The 23,455-nt window shown below is 42.9% G+C and overlaps 4 protein-coding genes across 6 annotated transcripts; 3 read left to right on the plus strand and 1 right to left on the minus strand.

Moving 5' to 3' along the window:
• Positions 1 to 201: 201 nt before the first annotated feature.
• On the minus strand, positions 202 to 5,828 carry nudt8 (nudix hydrolase 8). Its single transcript, XM_071897298.2, has 5 exons — positions 5,646 to 5,828; positions 3,944 to 4,849; positions 3,424 to 3,556; positions 2,007 to 2,084; positions 202 to 1,437 (listed from the first exon to the last, which is right to left on the minus strand). The coding sequence occupies exons 1-5, from the start codon at positions 5,660 to 5,662 to the stop codon at positions 1,252 to 1,254; spliced, it is 1,320 nt and encodes a 439-aa protein (XP_071753399.2). The 5' UTR covers positions 5,663 to 5,828; the 3' UTR covers positions 202 to 1,251.
• A 438-nt stretch (positions 5,829 to 6,266) lies between these two features.
• Positions 6,267 to 11,621, plus strand: ftr86 (finTRIM family, member 86). 3 transcript variants are annotated; one of them, XM_071897289.2, is made up of 12 exons: positions 6,267 to 6,924; positions 7,312 to 7,407; positions 7,578 to 7,811; positions 8,141 to 8,303; positions 8,412 to 8,507; positions 8,608 to 8,658; positions 8,749 to 8,799; positions 8,965 to 9,006; positions 9,130 to 9,171; positions 9,290 to 9,355; positions 9,481 to 9,683; positions 10,153 to 11,621. In XM_071897289.2, the coding sequence occupies exons 1-12, from the start codon at positions 6,412 to 6,414 to the stop codon at positions 10,486 to 10,488; spliced, it is 1,893 nt and encodes a 630-aa protein (XP_071753390.1). In that variant the 5' UTR covers positions 6,267 to 6,411; the 3' UTR covers positions 10,489 to 11,621. The 3 variants fall into 3 exon arrangements, with proteins under 3 accessions (XP_071753390.1, XP_071753391.1, XP_078140503.1); XM_071897290.2 differs by having other exon boundaries at positions 8,611 to 8,658; XM_078284377.1 differs by lacking the exons at positions 8,608 to 8,658; positions 8,749 to 8,799.
• A 940-nt stretch (positions 11,622 to 12,561) lies between these two features.
• Positions 12,562 to 14,393, plus strand: cbln20 (cerebellin 20). Its single transcript, XM_071897249.1, has 4 exons — positions 12,562 to 12,568; positions 12,933 to 13,031; positions 13,167 to 13,307; positions 13,523 to 14,393. The coding sequence occupies exons 1-4, from the start codon at positions 12,562 to 12,564 to the stop codon at positions 13,954 to 13,956; spliced, it is 681 nt and encodes a 226-aa protein (XP_071753350.1). The 3' UTR covers positions 13,957 to 14,393.
• Positions 14,394 to 18,448: 4,055 nt separating this feature from the next.
• On the plus strand, positions 18,449 to 22,696 carry cbln18 (cerebellin 18). Its single transcript, XM_071897321.2, has 7 exons — positions 18,449 to 18,565; positions 19,430 to 19,535; positions 20,463 to 20,642; positions 21,026 to 21,157; positions 21,353 to 21,444; positions 21,535 to 21,615; positions 22,197 to 22,696. The coding sequence occupies exons 2-7, from the start codon at positions 19,433 to 19,435 to the stop codon at positions 22,323 to 22,325; spliced, it is 717 nt and encodes a 238-aa protein (XP_071753422.2). The 5' UTR covers positions 18,449 to 18,565; positions 19,430 to 19,432; the 3' UTR covers positions 22,326 to 22,696.
• Positions 22,697 to 23,455: the final 759 nt, after the last annotated feature.

Genomic DNA, 23,455 nt, shown 5'->3' on the forward strand with positions numbered 1-23,455 from the left:
GATAGTAGGTTTTTTGATTTTGTGTGATTCAGATACTGATTATGCTGGACAATCAAATGAAAGTTCTTAATCTCCAATTGGAATCAAATTACATGTAAATTATTTTCTGCGCTTTATTTATTGCTCTGATGTCAATCATGTCAAAGAGAGATTATTCTCGCATAAAGTAGGAATGAATATTACAGAGAGAAGAGCTTTTTATCATAAAATATCTTTTATTGCATTGTTCAACAGCGCACCACAGCATGGTGTGCTGCTTTCAGTGATTGCAGTGGGAGGGAAAATAGGAAACAGACATGGGTTGAATCGCACTGGAAATCATTGCCTGTATTTCAGCTGTGCTTGACTGAGCCCGCCTGATACAATATAACAAACAGAAGTCTCCCCATGTGCTACACAGGCTACCCATGTCCAACGGGCACAGAAGAAGCTGACATTTGAAACGTGAATGATTTCATCTACTTTTCAACCCACATCTACGGAGAATACTGCTCACCATTTTCAGTTAAAAACACAGGGTATTTTTTAAAAGGAGCTTTGATGCTCATTGAGGTTGATTGATCCTAAAGGAAATATTCTGGTCACTGATCTTTATGTGGCATGATGAATGATTGTACAAAATATTAAGACCACGTACAGTACTCTTTCCATCATTGAACAGGTGAAAGCTTATGATTCGTTATTAACTTCTTAAATCAATTTCATTGGTAATTGGAGTTGCAGAAGAGGTGAAGACAGGTTAAAGAAGGATTTGTAAGCATTTAGACAATTAAGAGGACCCTAATATTATCAATATTGATAGTGTGGAGGGTTCAGGTAAGTCAGAATGGATCAGGTGCGTTAAAATACTGGCATTCCTGTTGATGTCATTATGTTTTTCATACCTGTTCCATAACAGAATTGACCAAAACGTCAACTCCTACTCTTTCTCTTTGACATCAGTCCAGTTGGCCACCATGTTTACACACCAATCCATTCAACAGATTCTTATTCACCCAAGGCTCAGAAAGTGCAAAAAGTGAAAATACCCTACTCCTTACTGTATTACTTACAATCATGAAAGGAATTTCCCGTCATAAGGGAGAGTGGGTGAATAAATATCTATCTGTATCTGTATTTACATTGATGCCTGCCCTGACTTTGCTACACCAAGACCTGCTGATTGCACATTAGTCAAAATCAAATAATTCAGTTATCATAAATGATATTCATGTGCTTAAGTCATACAGCTGTGATTGGCTGAGCCAGTTGCTAAGGCGGCACAATGAGTTTGAGGGTGTGGTCCAGGGCGACGGCTGTCAGGCCCCACACTCGATGCTTGCCATTACGAAACACTGGAAGTGTGTATCCGTACTTGTCGCCAGTGCGGAAGTGTGTGTAGCCACGGTTCTGGGGGTTACACAAGTGGGACAGGGACAAGGTGAAGATCTCCTCCACCTGGGGTAGACACAGCCAAAAAACTACATGTTACAATTTTGGCATTCATTAGAAACAAATTTCAATCTGGATTTGAACCCAGACCAATACCAAGGACTCAATTACTCTGCCTGGTGCTGAGATTAATGACTTTCAAATCTCACTTTCCAGTCGGTACTCTGTGACTTTATGGTTTGTGTCAGTTACAGGCCACAAGCTGTGTCAGAGACCTACTGATGTTGTTTCTTGGTCGCTGATAGAGGTGATTAGAAGTCATAGATTACTTAATGCCCCTTTCATTTTTTGGCCTTTCAAATACACACCAGCTACTTTTGTATTTTTTTTACCCAGACATAGAAACATACAACACAATAAAATAATAATTTTAGATACCAAAGTATCTGGTACAGGAAACAAACCCAGGTTTTCCAAAATTTACCAGAATTTAGTGGCTGGCTGGTGATAAATTGCCACCATGTCTTAAAATAACCTCCAGCCATTTCAATTTTGAGACAAGTGGAAATCTGCCCTTTTACGGTGGATATAAAATGTAGGGAAGTGATACACCAATAGGAATTGGATGACTATACCTCTCCAGGGTTTGGTTTGAAGGACAGCACCTCTAGAGGCCCGAGGTTAGCCAGGACAGGAGCAATCATCATCCCTGACTGGGGAGAGAGAGAAAAGACAGGAACAGCGTCAGATTCAGAGGCACGTATCATAGCAGAATACCAAGACTGCTAATTCTGCTAATTAGACAAGTGATAGAAATGCCTACGTTTTCCCTTGTCTTAATTATAGTGTTTTGTATGTACCTGAAAATTCAGGTGAGCTTAGAGAGAACTTGCAAAATAATGTGCCATTTATTTCTCTAATTTACAGACTAGGCCAAACGTGGAATTAATAACAACATTCTGCTGAGCTCTCCTGATACTTGATACAATTCCTGCAGGGAAAATATTTGACGGTGGCCTGACTTTATGGCAAACCAGAGTCTGTAGGGTAGTGGACTGCAGTATGTAGAGAGGATGTTTGCAAGTTTCATCACGCTAAATTTAAGACTTTTTAATGGCAATGATGAGAATGAAATATAAACACCAATTTCGCTATTGAAATAAATGTGAAAATGAGGACGACTGTAGACTTATCAGAAAATACAGCGTCCGGGGAAAAAAAACAGCTTACCAAGGAGCCACAACATTTTAAGACCTCTAAAACAAAATATTACATTTAACTGTATGCAACTTTAACTTTAAAATGTAAACTTTTGAGGAACTAAGAAATCAGCCTTGTTTTTAGCTTGATGGCCATACATGAAAATTTCACAACAATATGATGTAAGACATTACAGCCATCTCACCATGTGTTCATCACCTTGATCAGCTCACCCTTTCCCCAAATGGCTTTAACACTAATGGTACGTCGAGCGACAAAGCTACAAAATGGGCAAGCGTGACCCACTATAATGTCGCCAAGTCTCCCTACAAGTGGCACTCGAGCGCTTCTGCATGTCATCAATGTCACCACGAGCTTGTGTACCATCAAATAAGCTCCATAATGAAAAATGTTATTTTTTACTCTATGTGAAAGAGTAATGAGAAGCACTTCATGGAAATTGCAATAAATGATGAACTCAATAACAAAGCATATGTAATAGAATGACAGAACATTGTTCCTGTATCATCCTATCATATCTCCTCCTGCTTTTTTATATATTGTAGGGATCTGTAGGCCTATACATTTCAAAGGATTTTATTTCCGTGAACATGGATTGAGAACTGAAAGCACCTTCAGCAAAAGGGGAATGGAAAACAACTTTCTCACTATTGTGATTGGTTGTCACTGGAGGGTGAACAAAGCTGAGGTCAGCTCAACTTCGACGCAGCTCTGTGTCGCCAACTCCCACTGAAAATGACTTACTTCCTGTAGCTCTGTCGCTCGTAATCTGAACGTCCTGCCAAAGACCGAGAATCAGTAAAGGTCTGATTTCTGCAGGTTTTCCCTCACCATGTCCCTGAGAGGCTGCAGGACGCCCCAGACCTGCTCTGTTGCCACGTTAACACCCAGCTCCTCCCGGGCTTCTCTCAGCGCCGTGGCCACCACGTCTCGGTCGGACGGATCGCTCTTCCCTCCTGCGAAGCTACACATGGAAGGAAATGAGTTTGCAATACACTGCTGCGCACAAACTCAAGTTTTCTCATATATATGATATCCTCATATACTGTATATTTTCCATTCATTTACTTTGTCTCAGTATGTTCTACTGCTGTCATTTTGCATGCTGTCATATTTTGTCATCCATCTATTTTTACTAATATATTTTCGTAACAGAAATTGCTAGTTCTGTTATGTTTAATACCCCCCATTTGCTCTATTCTTATTTATATCCTATTTTTCTTTGCTGTATCCTGTTATCTGCCTCTGCAATGACCCAATTTCCCCATGGGGATCATTTCATCTAATATAATTTAACATCTACAGAAAACACCGTTTCATTTATGAGGCATGGTACTAGCCCGGCACTAACCTGACATCTCCCTTGTGTCTGCCCTTCAGTGTGCTGGAGCGCAGGGTGAAGAGGAACGCCGGCTCCCCGTCCACAGAACAGAGAGAGACCAGGACGGACGCGCATCTCCCCTGGCCCTTTCCCTGGGTCTGACCCGCCCCTCTCCTCCCTTTGGCCCCCTCATAGAGCTTCAGGTTGGGCCCCAGGCTCCGTCGACACCTCTCTTCATTCTCTGGGGACAGGCAGCCCCTCAAGGCAGTTGCCTCGCGAGGGGCAGCCAGGTGGACGGCTCTGATCTGGGGAAAAGAGAGGCTGCGGGGCGGAAGTCTACTCTGGAAGTGGTTCAAAATCCATGGTCTGTGTGTTGACGAGCTAACAGGTCTATGATATTGTTGTCTGTAAAATGAATGGCTTTGAAGAAGAAGACCCTGAGTTTTAGCAGTGAAACTAAGTGAAGGTTGGTTAGTGTTCCATGGGCGTCTCTGGGGTGGAAGGCACGTGGTGTGGATGGAACAGTCATGGTAAGTGCTCAGAGCTTTGGGATTTTGTGCTAAATCTTCCAATATGGTGGACTTCAAAGTGTCAGATGCTAGCTTGGGTTTTGAGACCTGAGCCGGCTGGTGACGGCTGGGCAGAAATGCTTTGGGTATGAGGTTTTGAGATGAAGCTGCTTTCAGCTGACAATTATCACAGTCCGAGCCTGACAAGGAGAGCGCCGAGTCTGCAGTCTCTTTGAATAATGACAATCCTTCCTTTCTTCCATCTCTGCCATTGCTCCCTTCATCTCTCCTGTCCTCCCCACCTCTAGCACCATGCCATCTGGTACACGTGTGTTCAGATACAGCAGGGAGGTGGGGGTCTCTCACTCCGAGCAGCAGTGGCCTTATGGGACAAGACCAGGTCAGGATCTGAGGACCCCTAAACATTCTAGAGAAAGAAATGGAAACATGATGCAACTTTAGAAGCCATATAAGAGAATTTAATCAGTACCATTCATTATAATAATCAAGTAAAAGTATCAGTATTTGATTGTATTTGGAGTAGCATCTATTTCCCAGCTCAAGTAGACCTTGAAAAGCCACATGTCTCCACCTGCTTGAGAGGAGGAGGATCCTAGTGTAGCATGACCTGGTGAGTAGAGGGGGCTGTCTCAGATCTCAGAAGCCTCGCTGATCCGAGCTCGGATGTTTACCAAGCTTAACTATTAGCAGTACTCGCTACACTTAAGGTTTATCTGTTTGGTTCACTCTAGCTGTTATGGATCCAGATAACTTACAATTCTTCAAACCCATGGAGTTCAGCTGTCAGTCAATCCAATCCAACCTGTCCATTGTTGTCAAACTTTGACTTGCTAACTTGTCAGCCAGCTAACGTTAGCTAGCTGGCGAACATTTGCTAGCTATCCTTTGGTGTTAACAGCAGTCTATAAAATCACACTACCTGGTACTATTGTCAGCTTTGCGGCTTCTCTATTGTCAGCTAGCGTTATCCAACGCTGGTTAACTAGTTAAGTCAGCTGTCAAACTGTTACGCATGCTAACTAGCCGGCTAACAGCCTAGCATAAAACCGGCAAAATAAGAAGGGCAAATATAATAGTATCCCAATGTTAAAATACGTAGTCGTTGAAAAACAACGATCGGACGTCTCCATCTCAAAGTCAAACATCATCAAAGTGGCCCCATTTTAAAAGTAAAACATAGTTTGAAAGCTGAACACACTCACCTTGAAAGTTGAAACATCAATAGCTGGCCCTTCGCCCAGCTAGCTGGCTGCCACTAGTCAATATGGCGTTCAGTTACTTCATGACAGTAAGCCCTGCCCTCACTACACTGTGATGACGGCAAACTTATTTCACAACTATTCCCCATTTAGTATTTGGGGTCAATAAATAGGGGGAGGAGAGGTGACATTATTGACTGGTGAAATCTTGAGGAAAACCCCTGATAGTTTCATAGTGTCCTCATGTCACTCGTCATGCCTTAGGAGAAGGTGAAAAACCAGTCTGTCCTCTTCAGATTCCTTCTCATTTGCATCACTGAGGAGGCTGAAACCATAGTGATCATTTCTATTTTAGTCAACAAGGAGCCTACCAGTCCTATCTGGCAAAAATAAGTTTGTGTGTCCATATTATGTTATTAGTTACAGCAATATAAGAGTGGTCAACAGTGGTATATCACTGTTACACCATAGGCCTACCATTCATGACCATTCATGACGCACCTTTGACATCAGAGAGAAACTCCTTGCCCCACCTGTTCTTCCAGCTCCACCCTGAGCCCAGGTTGCTTAGATTTTTAAACAGCATGTGATGCATCTGAATTGGCATTTCAGCTTGGCCTTCCCCGTGTGCGTTGCTATAACTTGGGTGCCTTGATAGCATTATTCCTAGTTCTTTAGCCTACTCCAACAGGGGACCTTGTGGTTATCCATACCCCCAGGTCTCACCTCTGGAAAATCTAGCTCACCCTCCTCCTTTCCACCCAACACCATGGCCTCAGCCTGGTCTGAAGAGGAGACCTTCGTCTGCTCAGTCTGCCTGGAGACCCTGAACGACCCGGCCACTCTACCCTGTGGACACTCGTACTGCTTGGGTTGCATCCAGGGGCATTGGGACAGGGGGGACACCAAGGGCCAGTACAGCTGCCCCCAGTGTAGGCACGTCTTCAACCCTCGACCCTCGCTGGCCAGGAGCACTGTCCTAGTGGAGGCTATGGAGAAACTGAGAGCCAACAGCTTCAAGCAGAGCCCCTACATGTCTATCTCCTCTGCCCCACCATCGATGCCTATCTACTTGGAGGTCCTACCGGACGGGGCTCCTCGGCGGCAGGGGAGTGTATACCCTCAGCTCCCCACGGTGGCCCCCAGACCCTGCCCTCAACACCAGCGACCCCTGGACCTGTTCTGCCACGATGACAAGGAGTGCGTGTGTGAGGAGTGTTGTCAGCATGGACACAAGGGCCATCGTGTGCTCAGACCACAGGAAGAGAGGAGAGAGAAACAGGTATGTATTGGACAAGCCAAATATTACCATGGTAATATTATAGTGCTCTTTTATTTTGTTTTTATTTCATGTGGTTCTTAGTGTTGAGGACTGTTGCATAGGTGAATAAAGTATTGCGTTGTCACAAGTGTAGTGTTTTCACAATGCAGCTGAACTTGAAGTTCTTGTTAAACAACCAACAATCTTTGCAGTCCATGTAAAGATGTGTTCCTCCTTATTTAGTCAGGTTTACAGTTATTTCCTGAAAGAGAGATTTTGCTTTTATGGCGCAAGTGACTGAAACCAATCTGTTCATCTCAGTCTATTATTGTCAAGGAGGTTTTTTTTTTTTATGTTGATGCTACATAATCTGTGTGTGTGTGTGTGTGTGTGTGTGTGTGTGTCCAGAATGAGCTAGTTCAGATGCAGGCAGACGTACAGAGGAGAATTCAAGAGACTGAGAGGGAGCTTAAGGAGCTCCCACAAGCTGCTCGTCAACATAAGGTAAGGAACAATTGCCTGATAGTTTCAGCACCACTACCTAAGTTTGATGTAGAGGCCTTTTTGTCATTAACAGCTCTCCTCTCTCCCTCTCTTTGTTGCTCCTCCTTCCTCTATCATCTGCTCACCCTTCACCCTCCTGTCTCCCTCTCTTCCCCTGCCTCCACTCCCAGGCCTCAGTCCAGGCTCTGCAGAGGGAGAGTGCAGATTTGTTCTCGGAGATGATGAAGAGCGTGGAGCTCATGGGCACCCAGGTGGGCGAGCTCCTCGGCACCCATGAGGCCTCCCTAGGCAGCCGGGCCGAGGGGCAAATCCACAGGCTGGAGCAGGAGGTGGCACAGCTCCACTGGAGGAGTGAGGAGATGAGCAGACTGGCAGACATGCAGGACCACATCTGCTTCTTGAAGGTAACACATGGGCCTGAGATAATCCTGAGATTATGGATTAGTGGGTTTTCTATTGTGCATGTTTGATGAGCTTCAGTTGCATCTGCAAAAACGCAACCCTTCACCCTAATCCTAAATCAGGTACACCTACCAATTTTATTAACATCACTTTGCCAGTCATTTGTGGTTGTGTCAGGCGTGAATGTAACTGAATGTGAAGCAGGGTGTTACTGAAAACATGCAGTTGTGTTGAGTCGGTTTTCCCTGGATAAATAAAGGATAGGATTCACCACCAGTACAATGAGAACCTCAGTCAATCGTTGCACTAATTTGTGTTACTTGTTCTCCAGAACTTCCTGACCTTGGAGCCGCCGGGCCAGACCGGGGCCAGAGAAGAGTCAGGGCCGGATCAGGAGGAAGTGGTGGTAGCTTCAATCCGCTCAGCCATGACAGATCTCAGAGATTCACTACAGGACCTTTGCAAAGCCAGCCTGGTCAAGATCTTCAGAGTAGGTCAGTAGTGGATGGAGAGGATGGGGTAATATCTGGTTCAGTAGGTCTATTCTATTCTATTCTCTGTTATTGTTCAGAGGGTTCAAACAGTCCTCTCTCCTTTTGTAGTGAATGATGGCTCCATGCCTCCAGTAGCAAATGGCGTGGCTGCAGCAGGCATTACAGCAGGTGATGACAGCAGTCAGGCCACTGCAGAGATCACAGGTAACTCACAATAACCCTTCAACACAAGCACAAGTTTTCTTGGAAAGACCATAAGTTAGAGTTAAGAAATAACAATGAAGTATTTTGCTGTTTTTGTTAGTAGGAATCAACACAGTGCAAAAAAAGCAACCAAACCCTCAGCTAAATACAGGTACACTTTGCATCATCACATACCAAAGTAATGTATTGAATGGAAGAAAACATTTACGTTGTCTCATAACCCATCTGCCCTTTTCTCTAGTTTATGAGATGACGACAAACCTTCCACCTTTACCCCCTCCTCGACCTCAAGGTACATCAGTTTAGTTACTTAATGGATGTCTGTGTCCCGTGACACTATACCATGTTCTCCTTGACTTAGTGGCAGAGTAAGCAGTTGTTTTAGTTGTGGCCTCCCAGTGGCAGTGAGTGTTTTGTTTCATTTATCCTCTAATTTTCTCTTCCATTGGGAATGAAGCCTCTTTCACCCCTCCGCCTCTACCCCCTGCTCGCCCTCAAGGTAAATGAATAGGAATACTTGCAACAGTACACGAATAAAGTTGTTTTATTGATGTGAGATGTCATGGATTTAATTTCTGTTTTTCCTTTGGTGGCCTCTCTCTTCCTCTATCTCTCTTGACAGCTTCGGCCACTCCTCCGCCACTCCCTCCTCCTCAAGCTCAAGGTAAATACTGACGCATTAGAAGCTGTCGGCAGACAATTAATCAACAACTTCCCCCTATGAATATATGTTATGTGATTTATGCAGTGATTTATTTATGTTGTAATTTTGTTCTTTGTAGCATCTCCTGTGACAACAGTGGGACTTGTGAACCCAGAGCCCAAGACTAGAGAAGACATGCTGAAATGTGAGTCTGTTTATTCTTCAACATGAGACGGAAGCAACCTTTTTTTAACCATGGATAGTGATCCAACTTTTAATTTGCCATCTAGACAACAGTAGCCTTTGGTGAATTGTACTCTCTCCCTCCAGTTCGCTTTGAGCCCACCATGGACCCCAACACTGTGTATCGCCACCTGCTGCTGTCAGATGGGGATCGTAAGGCCACGCTGCGGGCTGAGAACCTGAACCCAGCAGACCATCCTGAACGCTTCCAGTTTTGGAGACAGGTCCTCTGCAGAGAGCCCCTGGCTGGCAGCCCCTATTACTGGGAGGTGGAGTGGACTGGACAGAAAGTAAGGATCCATAGGGATGGACTTACTGCATGCAGATTCAGCTAGTTGTATGTGTCATGCAATTGTAATGCAAGTTGATGGGAATCATCAAGATTTTTATCTAAAAATACACCCATCTTATCAGCCTAAATCACAAAGTGGAATCAGAGACCTTCCATTCCCACTTGAGATCTTTTCCTCTCTCGTCCCTTTGCCATCTTTGGTATAAAGCATCACAGACCTGCCGGGTTGGTAAACATGAGCGTGCTGTGTGCAGTTTACTGACCTCAAGTCACATGATTTCCGACTATTGAAGTTCAAATTTTGCAAGCAGTTACCTCTGGCTGCCATTTGGAGTGGCCAACGTGCAAAGTTGCCTAGTGCAGCTGTAAATTGATAAATGAACTAAACTGAATTGCCATAGTCAGCTGTGTATTCCCATCACTCATTTGCTTCCATTCCTAATGGTTTCCCCTCTGCTGCCGTGCAGATCACCATCGGCGTGGCCTACAAGGAGATGGAACGCAAGGGTTCTGACGACCAGAGCCGTCTGGGCCACAATGCCCTGTCCTGGAGCTTGTACTGGTCTGGGACAGGCTTCTCCTTCTGGCACAGGGGCCGGGAGACCCTGCTGGGCTCGCCCAAGGCCCGACGGGTCGGTGTCTATCTGGATCAGCATGCTGGGGTCCTGGCCTTCTACCGCATCGCCAACAACCAGGCCCACCTCATCTACTGGCACCAGAGCCAGTTCACTGGACCACTATACCCAGGGTTCAGGTTCTGGTCGGGGGCAGGAGCCACGGTGACTATGTGCCAGCTGGACTGAGCTTTAGATGGACGACGGCCTGTTGTGGAACCCTGGTCCTTGTTGGAAACAGGTCATTCATGTATATGTTTTACAATACTATCTGGTTGGAAGTATGTGGCGCTATCTTATTAAGAAGTCAATGTCTTGCAAAAATTCTAGCTCTGGAGTTTGATCCAATACAGAAAAAAAAGAACACTTTTCAACAATGAGACTACTGTATATCAGTTTATGACACTGTTGCAATAACTTCTTTTGCTGTCTACCTTCTATTGTGAGTCTACAGTTATTCAAATGTTCTTTGTACACAGCCTCCAAGCTGATGTTTTTAGATGCGAAGCACCTCATGGATCCAGAAAGTAACTCACTCACATACATACATTCATTTATTCATTCATTCATTCATTCACTCTCTCAGGGTTAGCCTATCTGCCCCTAGAGGCCGTTAGGAGTAGGGTGCTTTGCATCTATGACCCTGTACTTGTTCATGTAAACTTGTATAAAAAAATGTATTTGTTATGAATAAAGGAATGAACAAAAGAATAATGATTTGAATTATATATAGTACTTAGAAATTTCAGTCCACACATCTTTTTTATTTTGTTCATGTCTTCTATTGCAACAGATGAGTGCTCCATGGTCATTTTGAATGCTGTTGAGTATGAGTAGCCCTTGTGTGTTGTCTTTAGGTAGCTTGGATATTGTGTAATACAGGTTCTGCATTACATAATAGTTCTCATTTATATAATTAGAGGAATAACCAAAAAACTGTTTGGACTCCTTGGGAAAAAACGCCCATCTTTGATCCCTACACGTTGCCTGCCTGAATGCTTTCCTCTTCTTTTTTCTCTCTCCCCTTCTTTTTGCTCCTCCCCCTCCCATTCCATCAGTTATCAGTAATATCTTCAGTATTCTCCATGGATATGTACATGGGAAGAATCAGTGCAGGCGTATTTGACCTTCATTCGTCTATTGTCTGTCTGTTCTTTCTCTGATCGCGGATAAGATCTGATCCATAAACCTACAATGTGGTCATGACTGCTGTGTTATGTTGAATCCAGGATTTCTTTGATTGAATCTCAGTTCTTCACTCCTTGCTTTCTTTGAGGAAATTTTTTTGTGATTCAATCATTTCTCTCTTACTCCTGTCATCCAAACACGTAGTCTTGCTTTGTGTTTTCAACTTCAGTAATCTAACACTATTCACAGTAGGACAATGAGACTCTCATTTTATACACGCTAGCGACAGTTTTTCATGTACTGTCGTATTGGCAAAGGTTCAACAAATTAGGAAAATAAAGTGAACGCTGATGACATGGCATCCTCTTGGGTGCAAAGCATCTATCTTGCATCGGAAGTTGATTCCTGGTGGTATACAAAATGATACCACAACGTCATAAAAATCTAAACCGCATTTTTACCTGTAATATATTGTTGTGATGGGAATGAGTTCAAAGCAGTTCATAAACACAGCTACCTAGAGACTCTGACACAAACGTCTATCACATTTAACATCAACAATGAGTCCCTCTCTTTGACACAAGTGTATATGAACAGATACACACAGTATCTTCAGCATCGCACACAATGATAGCTCACTCTCTCTATTTGACACGCAATATGACACTCTCTCAATGACACGCACATTTACCCATAATGCTGAGGCGGAGGCCCGCATGCACCTGTAAACACAGAGGGAGGACAGTATCTTTGTCTGCTGATGGGAACACTTTGAAACCACGCAGACACCTTACCCCGGAGGATAGCCGATACCTGGCCTACATCTACAAGACAAATCCCTGGAGGGCGTGTGTTTGTGTGTGTGTGTGTGAGTGTGCATGTGTGTGTTTGAGAGAAGCCCCCACTGATGAAGAAATGCATGAGTCTCCAGGTATACAGGCGTAGGGGCAAATAGGGAGGAGAAAGGAGAACAAGAGGGAGGAGCAATATCAAAGGAGGAGGAATGAAGTTGAAGGGAGAGGAAGGGAGGGGCTCTATGTAAAGTATATAACCCTGACTTTTGTCCCTCTGTTTGTCTATCTCACCATCCATCCTTCTGACCTTCTGAAACCATCATCGTTTGCCAGCTTCAACATGAGAGGTGAGACCAGAGACGCTTACAAGTTGCAACTATCGCAGCATAGCATGTAGGAGGGAGATGTTTGGAGCTCCACAGAGAACTCGGACTGCAGAATGACTTGTAGAAATGAGTCTAGAAATAGTTTCAAAAAAGTAAGCACTGTGACAACAATTCAGGTGTCAAATGTCCTGATGGAAAGTGGAGGCATAGTGTGAAACCAAAGACCGTATTTTTAGACATAATTGTAAAGTACTGAAGCCGCAATGGTTCAGAGTCACTGTTCTTGTGATAGTTGGCACTGCCTGGGAAAGGCAAAGATGATCGACGTAAAGCGCAAGGTTTTTCCCTGGTTTAATGGTACATGCTTGTTCTCTCCTCCTCTCAGCCATTACATTCCTGTGTCTGCTGGGAGCAACTGTAGCCCAATATGACTGGAACGGTGGGCAGGGGACAACTGCGCCTCACAATGGAAACAGCGGAAATGGTGAGGGGTTGATGGAGAAATAAGCCAAGCCTGGGTTGTCTGTATGTTCATAGTTGCTGTGTATGCACATATGCTCATCTGCACAACTTCAACCTGGTGTTATTTGTCTGTATATGTGTTTGTGCGTGTGTTTAGTGTGTCTTACGGACAGCGCGTCATGCGGCTGCTGTCTGATGCAGAAGCAGATGTATAGGATGGAGGCGTTCTTTAACCTGAGCCTCAACGTGTTGGAACAGGATTTGGAGAGAACGGCGATGGCCCTCAACAATGTCAGAGGTGAGACATATATCCATGAGAGTCACACAAACCACAAGAGAGTCACAAGAGAGTATTGAACATCATGAAACACTCTTGCACACACCTCACACTCATACAACACCAACCCTGTCACACAGCCCGATCAAGAGCTTTTCCAAATGTTACCTAAAATGGCATCCAAATCAAATTTATCGTAACCTAACCGTATTATCCCCTCTCCTCTCCATCTCCAGACAGCCGCAGTGCCTTCTCCGTTTCTCTGGGCAGCATCAACAAGCACATTTGCACAAATATAAGTCGTGAAAAAACAATCATCGTCTACAAACATGTCTTCATCAACCTGGGAGGTAGCTACAACACGGACACCGGCATCTTCACTGTTTCCCGCTCCGGTGTCTACGCCTTCGCCCTCACCGTCTACAGCGACGCAGGTTCTCCCGGTAACAGCCTGGACGCTTGTGCCTCTCTGACTGTGAACGGCATGGTGGTGGCTGGGCCCAGTGACAGGAACTTGGAGGACCAAGAAGACAGCGCCACCGTTGTTTTGGCCCAGCGGCTGCAGGCTGGCGATAAGGTGGCTGTCGAACTGCCCCCCGGCTGCTACCTGTGTGACAACAAGGCCCACTACAATACTTTCACTGGCTTTCTGCTCTATGCTACCAAATAAGCTAGGGAACAATAGCTGCCTCGCGCATTGTACCAACTCTTGACCTATTGACAAGGTTAGGGTCTGATAGATCAGGTCATTCTATATTGATAATTGTACCTTGTGGCCCCTAATCTCTTATTCCTGCCATGCTCTCCCCTATGCAACCCAATCCTTCCATCCTCAATTTGCTTGTTTCTATTCCATCATGTTCCACTATCCTTTCTAAGATCAGGTCCTAATTTCCAAGATTACGTTACGGACCTTTCAAAATAAAGAAGTTCTTAATTCTACTCCCATTTGCCATCCTCTGACTATCCTCACACCTGATTGATGTCACACAGCCTGACTAGCTTTGTTTTTGTAACAGCTGTTCATCTTTTACACATCTTTTACATCTTTGACATGATCCTCAATCATGTGATGTACACTGTGATGGAAAAATGCTAAATACCTGTGTGCCTGTAATTGAAAATAAATCAGGATTTTATGAAAAATTGTTGCATTGTGAGTTACTTTGTATCAATATCCACTAACACAATAACCACAATAACAAATAGCAATTGACATAATTATTAAACATTATTGAAGTTACTTGCTAGCTTGAGCCTTCTGTTTCTAAAATTGGAACTTTTTTTGGTTGGAGCTCCTTTTTTTTATTTTACATTCTACAGATGTGACATACCAACCAAATATCTGTATGGAATGACAGAAGTGCAGGTGATTGAGATAATCTAACTAATATATGACTCTACAGGTCAAGCAAAAAGCATGAACACTGACATTATGAGTCATTCCAAATATCATGCAGTTCTACCAACCATAATGCTTTGGGAGCTCTAAACGTTCCTCTCTGCAATCACATCACATCAACGTCAAAGCTCATCCTTTGAAAGCAAGCTTATATTAGTTGGTCATTGTCCTGACCACAAAGACAATGCTACAGGTGGCACTTGCACTGAAAGCCAACTCAGGATGAAAATACCAGTTTCATCTTCGTATCAAACAATCTCAGAGAGATCACTATGCTTTTATTGCCACAACTATACGCAGAGCCAATCGCACAATATCACCTGAATCTCAACTCAGGATTTACAGTTCAGAATTTACACACTCAAAGCCAACAGCACGTTAGAAAAACACCTATCTGAATATAATTTTGGAATCCGTTTAAGTCACCTCTAACAACTGAATGCCCTCATTGCGTATTTAATATTGCTATGCCTATTATCTTTTTTTGTTATTGCAAACACATATTATTCTAGGCCTAAAAAACACATTTTAAAGTGCAAAATGCCTCTGATTGCCTGCAATGCCCCAAATTCTACTGTATGGCCACACAGTAGCTGCATGGTATATGAGTCAGTGGGCCCTATTCTGACAGATCAGGAGTGGAAAACAACATTTTGGGGTCTTTGTAAACCATGACTTTACTTTACGAGGCCTTTGAACAATAATGCAGCACTTTACTGCTAAAGCGCTATAGATTATTATAGGGGGAATTTTGGGGCTTCGGTGTTGATATAAATGACTAAGCCCTTCGCCTGGAGAGCAGTAAATGTAAAGTTATTGACAGCATCATCATGTATCAGGCTCTGGCTTGGGGGGCCCCCTGAGCTCTTGGGCCCCTGGGCCTGTGCCCAGTTGGCCTGTTCAGTAATCCATCCATGATCAGAAAAGGAGGTGTTCCTTTCAAACTTCAAACATCAGCTTCTGGTTTGAAATCATTGAACCGAAGGCGGACCTGTGCCCTGGCTGCGTCCTATCCTGTTATATGGGTCGTCTCAAGGTTTGGCCTGTTTTGGTCAGATGAGGCAGAGGCAGACATAAATCAACACCTGATACACCCTGGCCTCCATCTAGCTGATAAGAAGCTAAGAAGAACCAGGTCGGCTGGCTGGGGACTCCATACACGCAGGTGGCTGTCATAAGAACACAGACAATGCACAGTCCCTCGGAGCAAAACAACTTCAAAAGTGTCAATATAGGAAACACCCCATTATCTAATAGGACCAGAGGACCAGGGAGGACTGATTGTGCACCTTCAGGTGACAAACAACCACTATAGAGATTAATGAGAGCAGGGACAATCATGCACATGGACCAGCACACAGCTGACTGTCATTTTGCAGTGAGCTCCTTAAATATTTAGACAGCAACATGTTTTTTGATGTGTCAGTTCCATTCTTGCATTACCATCCCCACCGAAAAACCACCATAATATTCCTATGTGGACTTATCGTGTGTCTGTGGTACTCATTAGTGAGTTTATCGTACTTTATTTATTATATAGCTACTTTATTTATTTATTTTATCGTCTATGGTTATTTTATGGTATCAGGATGTTTCTGTGTTTTTTTTTCTTTTTTGCCTGTAGTAGCTGCATGGTATTTTAAAGATTTTCTGTAATATGCATATATTATCCTTCTAAAATAGAAGGATATAGTTCTTCTTCGTAAGGGCACAGTTCTTGCTTGTAAGATAACATGATGACTTGTGTGGTCATTGTGTGGTCATTTTCAGTAATATTGGACAAACATTTAAAGAACTATAGTCTTTTAGTTAAAGCCCCCCACCCCGCATGTAAGGGTTTCCAAGTAAATATGGACAGATTATATCCATGAATTTTAATTATTGTCCCCCGCCAAAGGGGGGACTATGGATCGGTCTCCGTCCGTTAGTTCGTTCGTTAGTTTGTTCGTTAGTTAGTCACACTGTAACGCTGACTTTGTGCCGCTAGGGGGCGGCATTGACAATGAATGGGGACTCGGTGATAAAGCAATACAGTTAAAGTTATCATAGGTAACATAATAGACATCAGACTGGGTTGATGTGTTGAAATGAGAGTCAATGGAGAATTTTTGGGCAAATCTCTAATCACAAGACACTGTAGTTATTGTACAGTTGTTGGACTGTTGTACTGTTATTGCACTCATCACTGCACTACCACTGTGCCGTCAGTGTTGACTACTTATATCATATTACCACTTACCTACTGTGCAATACCATATATCACTTATCATTTAGCATTTATATTAGTCATAACACTCACGCTCCTGGTGTTGTATGTTATATTGTATATTGTATTATAAATTGTATTGTAGTGTACATTGTGTAATGTACGGATTGTACTTATTGCGTATTGTAGTTATTTTGTACTGTATTGAGTAAAAACAGGACAATTACAGTTACTACATTTCAAGATATAACTTGTAAGCCTAATTCTGAGGAGAGTAGGCAACAGAAATATATGGTCAATCTGTCTTTTCATTGTCCCATACCAAAATGCTTATACAATTTCACTCATATTTCAAGTACACTCAGCAATCACTGACTGACCCAAGGGTGGAACTACATCACTGGTGGGGGACAACATGTTTACTATTTGCTTGTTTATTATTTTTATTATGCATTCAAAAATTCTCACTGTGCAATAAATTCTAAAAGTCTGAAAACACATTAATATCACCAGACTCTTGATTTATTATTGTCATATTTCTTTCCAACCTGTCTGTATGGAGGACATGGTTGGCTAAATGAATATAAGTAAAAAGGGTCTGAGTTATCAAACCAGTCTCAAATAATTGCACATGTTATGTTATGGGATCCAAAAACAACCAACATCGTGGCAAACACCTAAATCAGTGTATTCTTACAACGCTTTGTGTGTCTGCAACAAATACAAATTGCTTGGATGACTTTGGGAAATCCAATTCACATCTTCCTTGAAACGTGTCAATGCAATGACACTATCCTGGAAGAAAAAACAAGAAACAATGGTAGATAACAATTAAAAGACGGTGGTATCCCTAATGGTAACTCTAGAAAACAAAGAGGGAAGCAGAGCCTGTCCTGTTTCTTGGCTAGCTTGGTGAGTGCTTATCATATTATTGTGGCCCTGCAACCCAAAATCTTTTGAATCACTTCGCTCTGGAGTCCAATTTGGCCAAGCAGCTATCGCTTATCTGGAATCACAACAAACAACAATGAGCACCTCCGGGTCTCCAACAATGTGATGGGAAGGAAAGTAAAGATAGGGAGTGTCTCCTCCCTGAGAACCGGGCGATGCTGTATTCTGGTGTCAGATCTGGGCCTTTTCAGATGGGCCGATAACACTTTTCTATCAGCTCCTTTCTATTTTTCTCCTCCCCTGTAGACCATTACATACTCTGAGACCCGACAACAATGTTCCCCATATCAGTCCCATATCTGAGTGGCTGGTGTCCTGTGGAAGGACAGCAACCAGACACCAGTGTCCTAATAAAAGCTATTATGGTGCACACAATAGTCTGCTGAAAGGCACAATGCGATCAATTCTCGCTCTTTCACACCAAAGAACACCCCATACATCGCCAGGGTGTTGCCTCTCGTTGTGGGAGGTATTGGGGTGTCAGTGTTTTGGCTGTGAAACCTGCATGTGTGTGTGTGTGTGTGTGTGTCTACATGTGATGGAGGCGGAGCTGCAGTCACTTACCTGTCGAGGGGAAGATCACCTGATGTGCACCAACAGGAAGTCAAAACCATCCCCTGCATAAAATTCTTGCAGTGACCAAGACTCTCAGTGTCACCAACTCACAGGGATTTGGCAAAGACTGTCTTTCAGAACAAGGAGAGCAGGGGAACAAATACAGTAAGTTTTGTGTTGCTATCCTTGTGTAGAGCTTGTGCATTCAGCAATAAAATTGATCACAGAAATGTATCCATAAACTAGTCACTCCAACCAGAAATAAACTGTAATCTATCATTTTGATGATGCAATTTATCAAAGATGATACAGTTTGACAGTGATAAGGCATTGAGGAATTAGTGTCTGCCCTTAAATCTAAATGGTCGGTGATTTGATGGATTAATAGACTCTGAGAAATGTATAAATTTATGAATTCATCGCCAAAATTTAGGCTTCTCTTCTCTCTCGGATATTTCAACTATTTACTGATTGGGCGATGTGATTTACTATGTAGACCAGCTATGTTTTGAGACTCTAAATCTTTCCAACCAATTTCATTATATTCGAAAAGCAGTAATACGCAAAGGTAATTTTCAAAATGTAATGAGTTATAGCTTTGGATCGGCTGTCTCAAATTATAATAAATGGAGTAATAAAATGGATTAATCAAACTCAGTGATGTAGAATCTGTAGTTTCTGTTACTTTTGGATTATTTTATCTTCAAAATCTATAGAATATGGATTATTCTGAATAATACTAGCATTTAAGCCGATTTGACTGATACAGGCAGTTTTTCTACAAACATTATTTCAAATGCTGTGCAAAGTTTTTTTTAGCAACAATTCACAGTTAAATTGCCTTTTCCCCCTGAGAAATCCAGCCTAGGATCTGTAATTACTGTTTTTATTCAGCAGTTGTAGCAGTTTGTTTTTGTTAGTTTCTTAATGCAAACCTGTAACATGTAAATTACCCCCCACCCGACACAAATCATCTAGTCTCTCTGGTTCCAGGTGCATATTAACCCATGACTAAATACTTCTCCTCAGATTATGAAGTTGGTTGCATTGTCGGTCGTGTCCCTGTGGGCGGCGCTGTGTCTCTGCGCCAGTGTGGAAGCCATGTCTACCTATGACATCATGAGGCATGGGGCACGTAAGTCACACACACACTACCACATCACTTTGGTCCTGTTTTCTACTGCCTTAATCTTGCACTCACCCACTATGAGTATGTATTGTACAATTTTACATTATTCAGCCTTAATTCTTTTTGAAACTGTTTTGCATCCCAAACATTATTATTATTATTACTTTTTTACTTTAATTTACTCAGGGAAAGTCGGCTGAGCATTGCGTGCTACTTTGCAGCAACACCCTGCTTCACCATCATACAGTTACATCATTTCCCTCAATCCTATGAATTCCCCTAACTTAAAGGATTCCTAAGGTGTTGATGAAAGTTAGCCTTATTTTCCAGTTTGTCCTGTCTACCTTAGAAAATTGCTGTGGATGTTTACACACTGTTATCGTGGCATCTCCCGGAGAAGTCGTCCAACCGTCGTTTCTATGCGGCGTGTAACAATCACGCCGCCATCAGCGCCTTGAATGGAAACTAAGTAGACACCATTCAATCCCATTCATGATATTGCTCGTCATTTACGATATCAAATCCAAACTTCAGAGACGGTAACGTTAATCCATGGAGGGGGGTTTATGTGTTGAATATGTAGGAATAAAATAGTAGTATAAAAACATATAATAAACATTTTATACGTGAATGAAAAGTAGTCTCTGTTCCGCTTTTTCAAATCAATGCGCTCACTCACTTTCACCTGAGAAGTTGGGTTTGTTTACATCGGAACTACCGCGCTACAAGGCCGATCATCCGCCTGTGTTTATCCGCCTGAAAGTAGTCCGTGTGGAATAAGTCAGTGTTACACAAATTAGTCGGAGTTACTGATAACAACAAACCAGTTTGGTCTCCGCTCTGACGCCGTTTCATTTTGAACTTCTACCCTTCCTCCTCTCTTCCCCTCTTGTCATCTCCCCGTCTCCCCTCCGTCCGTCCATCGCTCCACAGTCACCTGGAAGGGCCCCTTGCCCTGCGGGGACTGGGATTGCGACTGTGCCTTCAACCGTCAGCGCGGCTGCTGCTGCGTGGCCACCCAGATGTACCAGCTGGAGGAGGCCACCTTCACCCGGCTGGTGCAGCTGTGGCAGAAGCTGGAGGTGCTGCAGAGCGACGTCAAGGCGATCACAGGTAAACACACACACACACACACACACTCAAAGACAGGTGCACACTCAGGCAGCAGGCGTAGACTGACTATAATTGATTAAGGCTACACTGATTGTCTATGGCAAGCCCTTAACCTGAATTGATTCCAATGATTGATCAGATTCTACACACTAAGTATGCATGAATTTATAATAATAGTAATAATAATAATAATAATAATAATAATAATAATAATAATAATAATTATTATTATTATTATTATATCTTATTATACAAAAGCACACACACTAAATAGATGTTTCTTAGACACATGATTTTTTCATGCTATATGTCACTGAAGCCTCTCTCTCTCTCTCTCTCTCTCTCTCTCTCTCTCTCTCTCTCTCTCTCTCTCTCTCTCTCAGAAAACATTCAGATTGCCTTCAGTGCCTCCATGGTTCCCAGTAAAGGCTGCTTTGGTCCTTTCACCACTAACGTTCCCATCGCCTACGGTAACATCAGCCTCAACGAGGGCAGTGGATATAATGCTGCTCTGGGTAGGAAACAGACACACACACACACACAGAAATGTTGTTGAGGGTAAATTCAATTAACTTGTGAAAACGTTAGGCACCTTTTTGAGTTCATAGTACACAGGAAGTAATATTAATCATTGACCAGAGTTCATAGTTTAGAGTTAGGGTTACTTTACCTCTATATCAGTCCCACTAACTCTCCCTCTGCCTTTCCAGGTATCTTCACCGCCCCTCGTTCTGGTCTCTACGTCTTTTCCTTCACGGCGTACTCCGACGTAGGAGAACCCGCTGAGCGCCTCTACCACAAGGTAAACAAGCCGGACAGACTCAACAAACATCTGATTTCAGAAAAGTGTCAGACTACATAGTGAGCCTTTTGTGTATTGTCGTGTCTGTAGATCCAGATGATGAACAACGGGGCAGTGGTGGTGTCTATGTGGGAGGACAACCGGGAAGACTCGGAGGACAGCGGCACTCAGGTACAACACTGCACTGTTGACAGTAATCTGATTACATAAAATGGCAATTGTCATCTGTTAGATTTGCAGAAAACAAACCCAGTGATCAGATTACAAATTGTAAATAAATACATAAATAGGGGATTTCTAGTTGGAAAAAACATGTCCAAAAGGGAAAAAACAAGTTGAGAGATAATACACACTAATGAAACTTTACATGCTAACATAATGGTTGATACAGGTTGTAGATGATGGTAATACTAGTCACATTTTAGTCTGTAAAATGGAATGATTGATGTCCAGATTTTGGAAGCACAGTGGCTGGTTAGAGTAAGGCTATTATGTTACTTATGTTACTGAGTTTCATTACTCCAGTGGATTACAAATACATTTTTGAGGAGGTAGAATCAGCATGTCTAGGGCAACATTTAAAAATGAACTGAGGTGACTTTCTCATCCAAGCAGCCATCCATCAAAAAAAGAATACAATAAAGTTGTCAACTGCTGAAAATACTATCTCATTGAAATGAGTTATAACGTACACCTATTTAGCAATAAATGTCATTGCACACCCATTACTTGTACAATGTGTGCGTCCTCAGGTGGTGTTGGTGCAAATGCGGAGAGGCTGCCAGGTCTACGTGGAGCTGGTGTCAGGGAGGCACCTCTGTGGAAAAAAACAGTACAACATGTTCTCTGGGTTCCTCCTCTACCCCAGCAAGGAAGAGTAACACACAAACTGGAGACCGGAGCTTCTTAAACGTTGTCACCCCAGGACCTAAACCGAGTACATTTATCCTTGCTCAGCTCTTTTGCTCGCTGTCATGTGTTGACCCACCAAAAGTAGGTTCGCAATCCATTTTGGGTCAAGACCCGTAGCTGAAGAACCCCCCGCTGTAGAGAAAACAAACATAAGCCATACACACACATAGACTGGCGCAGGCACACATGTATGCACACACACAAAATCAAACACAAAGCAGCACGCATAATGTATTTTTGCACATCAGGAAAACAGGAAGGCTCTCAAATGCACATGCAACATTAAAACATATAAGAGCACACACAACGAATGATGGTCTGAAGTGTGAAATAGTTTTGATTTGGACATAATAAAAGTTGATTTGATAAATTACAGACCTTTATTTGTCTATTTTGTATTAATTTTAGCCTGCCTGCTATACACACACACATACACACACACACACACACACACTGGAATGGAATGGTAATGGAAATAGGTAGCAGTCAGAGCCTTAGATATGATTTGGGAATGATAACAGTGGGCCTATGCCATAAAGCTGCTAGTATTTGGCCTATGACGATATTGTGCCACATTGTAAACAAGTGCCTTATATGGAAGCCCATTATAAATTATTACAAACCACGGCCAGGCTGGGAGTAAGTGAGTTCCTTCAGTTCTGTAAACACATGGGCTACTGATGTACAAGCTGCTTACACATATACACAGGCATATACACACAAATCATGCCATACATAAGTCTACACGCACATATGCACATGCCTGTGTACACACATATACAGACACACACACGTACAGACACACACAGACTCTTAACTCTCCAGACATGAAAGTTTAGACATACCAGTCATTCCATTAAGCTTCTATAATTATAGTTAGGCTAGTATTGGCCTGGCAGCATGACATGAATAACAATCCATGTCCTCACTTTAAATTGACCATAAAGCTAACTCCTATCCACATCCATAAGCTGTAAAATTGCTACCAAATGATATATTGTTTGGCAGATGACAGCAGACGGTCTGTGGCAGTTTCTGAGAGGTCAGGGAAGACTAGATGACATCAGTAATATCCGGAGAGCAATGATACAATGGGCTA

Source organism: Centroberyx gerrardi, chromosome 6 (genome assembly GCF_048128805.1).
Source record: "Centroberyx gerrardi isolate f3 chromosome 6, fCenGer3.hap1.cur.20231027, whole genome shotgun sequence".
In the NCBI taxonomy this organism is placed as follows: Eukaryota; Metazoa; Chordata; class Actinopteri; order Beryciformes; family Berycidae; genus Centroberyx; species Centroberyx gerrardi.